Source organism: Zingiber officinale, chromosome 5A (assembly GCF_018446385.1).
Source record: "Zingiber officinale cultivar Zhangliang chromosome 5A, Zo_v1.1, whole genome shotgun sequence".
NCBI classification, from domain to species: Eukaryota; Viridiplantae; Streptophyta; class Magnoliopsida; order Zingiberales; family Zingiberaceae; genus Zingiber; species Zingiber officinale.
Window position 1 is genome coordinate 137,262,433 of NC_055994.1, and position 5,441 is coordinate 137,267,873.

The window sequence follows — 5,441 nt, forward strand, 5'->3', positions numbered from 1 at the left end:
GCTGAAACGGTTGGCGATTTGGAGCTGAAGAACGCCGATGGTATCTGGGGTTGTTGTTTTGTTGATTCTGCAGAGTGTAACAATCCTTAGTGTTATGAGTGGGCGCTCGATGGTATGTGCACCACCTTCGTGGAGCTTCCCGAGGAGCTTCCATATGCTACATGGCCTGAGACCATGGCTTTGGATGACGATATCGAGGATTTGCCCAGGGTCCTTTAGGTGGAGGGGCAGGTAACGCCGGGCGCTCGGTGGCTAGAGTGGGAGCAAGCGTGGTGCCCTCTTTCTTTCGGGCAACCTGTGTTTCTTCAACATTGATGAATTCAGTTGTCCGTTTGATCAGCATGTCAAAGTTAGTTAGAGGTTTTCTAACCAAATACAGAAAAAATCATTGTCGATGAGCCCTTGAGAAAATACACTCACTAAAATCTCCGTGGTGGCTGTGAGGACATCCATAGCCACCTGATTGAATCTCTTGATATAGGCTTGGAGTGTCTCTTTGGGCCCTTGTTTTAGCGAAAAGAGGCTCCAAGGGGTTTTGTGGTAGCGTCGATTACTGGAGAAGTGGTGGAGAAATACCTTACGAAAATCCTTGAAACGGTGAATGGAGTTGTCTAGCAGTCATTTAAACCATCACTGGGCTTGCCCGCTGAATGTGGTGAGGAACATTTGGTATTTCACACCGTCCGTAAATTGCTAAAGAAGGGCGGCATTCTCAAATTTGAGGAGATGATTCTTCGGATCAATTGTTCTCGAATACTCTCCTATGTTCAGACTCTAATAGTATTTTGGCAATGGTTTCTCCACTTCTCGTTGAGAGAACGGGGTGACAATTCACTCAGGAGAGCTATCACTGTCTACGACTTTTCCTTTACAACTGGCATGGATAGGTGCTTCTCCCGAAGATTCTTGGAGTACTCCTCCTTAGCCCAATTGCTCGGGCGGTGTGCTGAAGAGTACTCGTGGGCACTGGACTGGTGAAAGAGGCGCAGGAAGAAAATGAGCAATGCCTTCCTTTTGAACTTCTCTTTCCCTTTAATGTGCTGTTGTCGACGCTGTTGGATTTGGTGGTGGCAACGTGGTACTAGTGTTTGCTTGTTGTAGTAATTTTTGTGCTCTGCGTTGATGAGAAACTCTAAATCTTCTTGTGTTAAAGTAACGGTACTGAGTTTTCTAACCTCTTCTATCTTGAAGCTTTAGATTTAGGCGAATATTCCCACAGACGGTACCAAATTTAATCCTATCTAAAGGCTATGGAGATAGTGCATTGGCTCAAGTAGATGGTCTGTTGACCGGAGGAAGACTCCTTTAACCGGCGATGAATCTCCTCAATGATCCTGTGCACAATCTGACAATCCAACAAAGCGTTAGTCACCAAAAACCAGGGAGAAGTCCTTGACAAGATCCTTCGGCGCTCAATTCAGTATGTTTTCTAACAGGTGGACGAAGAAGAATAGTAGGAGATACACGCGAGAGAAAGGTTTAGATAATGCTCATTGCGTACCTTGTCAACGGAGAGGATTCCTCTTTATATACCACTTATCACAACCTTCATGATCGTGAGGTGGCCCCTTGCCTCGGAGTTTGTTAGGTGATGGAAAAAGTATAGTCTGGGTGCTCCTCAATGATAGTCTGAGGAATCTTTTTTCTACCCATAGATGTACCTTTTTTATCGTTTATGCTTCACGCCATTATTGAGGTGTTTAAAGGAATATGCTATCGTGATTAGCTAGCTTATGAGAGACATAATAACCTTCGAAGAAGATTTCAAAGGAATATTTCCTGACAAGATTTGGTAAGTTGTTATAGTATTATTAGAAGTTGTCTACTGAGTATATCTTGGTCGGTCCATAAGGCCGACTATATTTATACCGCCTTTGTATTAATTTGCTCTGTCGTGCTTAAAATACTGTAAAAATCTATTCAAAGACTGATATGGTGGCCAATTATATATTAAAGCAACATTTAAGAGATGATATGATATCAAGTAATCTTAAATCCGGCTAACTTTTACCCGTCCAATCATATATTAATAGTTTTACAAGACTAAGGACGCTAAGTCCGGCCGACCTTTGCCTGACCGGACGTACACAGAAAGCTTTATGTTCGACCGACCTTTACCTGACCAATCGTATATTAAGAGTTTTATGAGGCTAAGGATGCTAAGCCCGGCCGACCTTTGCTCGGTCGGGCGTACATAGAGAGCCTTATGTTCGATCAGTCTTTACCCTGTCAATCGTATATTAAGAGTTTTACAAGGTTATGGGTGGTAAGTCGGGCCGACCTTTAATTTAATTTGCTCGGCTGGACGTACACAGAAAGCCTTATGTTTGATTGGTCTTTACCCGACCGATCATATATTAAGAGTTTTACGAGGCTAAGGGTGCTAAGCCCAGCCGGACGTACACAGAAAGCCTTATGTTCGATTGACCTTTACCCAACCGATCGTATATTAAGAGTTTTACAAGGCTAAGGATGCTAAGCCCGACCGACCTTTGCCTAGCCGAGCGTACACAGAAAGCCTTATGTTTGACCGACCTTTGCCTAGCCGAGCGTACACAGAAAGCCTTATGTTTGGCCGACCTTTACCCGACCGATCGTATATTAAGAGTTTTACAAGACTAAGGGCGCTAAGCCCGGCCGGCCTTTGTCCGGCCGGGTGTACACAGAAAGTCTTAAGTACCTCAAGCTCAACCTTTCATCCGGTCGTGCGAGTATAAAGAGTTTTAGAAGGCTTAAGTGCCTAGATCCCGGTCAGCCTTTCATCCTGCTGGGTCCCTTTGAACCCGACCAACCATTTACTGATTGAGCGTATTATTTCTTTAGTTTCATAGTAAAGTCCTAGAGTCCTTAGATCCAACCAAGTTTGTAGTCGTTCGGTCTTATCCGAGTGTCCTGCTTTAGGGTGGTGCGGGCAGGACCCGAGAACTTTAAGACTGGGTGATCAACAAAACCAAGTGTGAAATGCTCTTCTCTCTCTCTCTCTCTCTCTCTCTCTATATATATATATATATATATATATATATATATATAGCATGGTGGAGTTCCAACATTTGAGTTGGTCTTTAACTAGCTTTATCGTGTTGGTCTTTAAAGACTAGCACAGTACTTACAAACCAGCACCACTTGGTGCCGGTTTCTACAAACCAGCACCATTTTGGTGCCGGTTTCTACAAACCGACACCATCTTGGTGTTGACACAACTAAATAAACCAGCATTATCCACCTTGGTGTGGTTTGTAGAAATCAACAGCTTGGTGTTGATTTTTACAAACTAGTATCAAGGTGGATAATGCTAGTTTGGTGGTGTCAGTGCCACCTTGCATGCAATCAAAGGAGAGAGAAGAGATCCCCACAGACTTAGTTGAGTTGGTAAGTGGCAGGTTAATTGCCACATAAGGTCTTGGGGTCGAATCTCGGGGTTGGCAGGACGTAGATCCTTGCAACCCATGTAAACTCACCCTACTTACCACTTGTCTTTTCAGTCACCATGATTTACCTCATCCGTGTTAATTCTAGGGCGGGCTGGCGAAAGCGCTGTGGACGAGCGTATTTATCTTTTGCCACGAAAGGAGAGAGAAGAGAGTTGTTGCATGCAGATGAGAGAAAGATATAAAAATGTGTAGACTATATATATATATATATATATTAATTCTAGTATTTTTTTTTTTTTGAATGATGATAGTTAGATGGAAAGAAGAAAAATTAATATTATAGAAGATATCTGATCTTTTAATGAGTATGAGTATGAGAATAAATATTTGATCTCCGATGAATATAGAGACGGAGGATATGAAATCCGATCCGAACTCAATCCATCGACATCGCACTTTCTCCTCTATAGATGAGCATTAATTAATATGTGTAAATTGAAGGAATCAAAGCATGATTTTGTACATATATAGATCACCAAGGAGATTACGCAACTCATTAATTAACTCTTATCTTTGATCGAACTACTCGCTCTAATTAAGCATTACCACCCACTCATTAAATTTGTTATCATAATCATGGCCATTGTTAGAGCTTGATCCATTCCCGGGTGCACCGTCAGCGCCAGAACATCTTTGTCAAGTAAATTCTTCGATGATCCATACTTCCTACTCACCTGCCAAATTAACAAGTGAAAAAAAAAATCACATTAATTCACTAACACCCAATTCTCTCAAATTATCCACATTTATCTTTGCCTAGCTAGCTAATCAACCCTAGCTACTCAATTAATTATGTACCTCAGCTACAAGTGTGTTTGGATCAGCTTGATATATCTTGGCCCATTCCTTCTCCCTCGACCAACTCATTCGATAGCCGCCTAACGATTTAACCGATCCACGGTCCGCGAACATGGAGATGGTGCAACTCGAACTCCCCAAGTGTTTGGTCGCCTTGAACAGTGGCCTCAGCCTCTCATCCTTGCTCATTGTTTGTGTATCTTCATTTCCCTCGTAGACCTCCCAACTCTCCCTCAAGTTCAGTATCTACATGAACGCCAAGAGAATTCATTATATAATTACATATCAAAAAGAGGTCGACTAATTCTAAAGGTAGATATTTTTTCTCCTGTTTCACTTAACAAATAAATCCTGTGCAAAACTTGTACACATTCATAAGTTGATCTTCAAGAGTGCTCAACGTATTACAGTGGCCTAAAAAAGTTAAGATACATGTCGATGAGGAAGAAGATCGCGTTAGGACCAGACTTATATATATATATATATATAAATTTTTTATTTTACACATCCTTAACACTCTTGGATCCTCAGAGTAACATCCAGAGGGGCAAGAGTATAGGATAAGTATATGCAGGGTGTATATATATAGAGAGAGTGTACATTGGAGCGGCAGCGGCGGATGGTGAGGAGGACGTTGCCGTGGGAGTCCATGAGGAGGGTGTGGCGGCGCCAGTCGTGAGCGTAGTTGTCGACGCGGAAGACGATGCGGCCGTCGGCGTCGTCGAACACCGTGTACCCGTTGCTGTTGAACAGCAGCGACTTACGCCACACCGTCAGCCGCCTCGCCGGCGCCGACGAGGTGCTACACGTCTCCGGCCACGATTTCATGCTTTTGAGCGCTCGCCCGCAGTGTGTCTGTCTGTGCCGCATATTCTGGGCCGCTGGCTTTTTATATACCGCGATCCCCATACGCGCGACGCCTGCGTAGTGCGTATGCGTGAATATAAATATCGAATTATCGATTTTCTAGTCGTCAAATATGAAGCACACTTTTTCTGAAAAAAAAATATATCGGGCACGTTTTAATAGAAGTTGTAGAGATATTATGGAAATTATATAAAAATGATTTTTTAAGATAAAAATATAGAAAAAAAGTCGTAAAGTTGGCAATATCTAAAAAATCACGATATAGTCGTACATGTATTCTTTTCCCGCGTTCTTTGCGCACGTTCCCGGGTGTTTTTTTTCTTTCTTACTTTTTTACAGAAGAAA

The 5,441-nt window shown here is 42.6% G+C and overlaps 1 protein-coding gene across 1 annotated transcript; it reads right to left on the reverse strand.

The window, feature by feature from the left end:
• Nucleotides 1–3,828: 3,828 nt before the first annotated feature.
• Nucleotides 3,829–5,073, reverse strand: LOC121983295 (protein LURP-one-related 17-like). Its single transcript, XM_042536237.1, has 3 exons — nucleotides 4,830–5,073; nucleotides 4,230–4,475; nucleotides 3,829–4,105 (listed from the first exon to the last, which is right to left on the reverse strand). Exons 1-3 carry the CDS (start codon nucleotides 5,055–5,057, stop codon nucleotides 3,974–3,976), a joined length of 606 nt encoding a protein of 201 aa, XP_042392171.1. The 5' UTR covers nucleotides 5,058–5,073; the 3' UTR covers nucleotides 3,829–3,973.
• Between the last annotated feature and the right edge of the window lie 368 nt (nucleotides 5,074–5,441).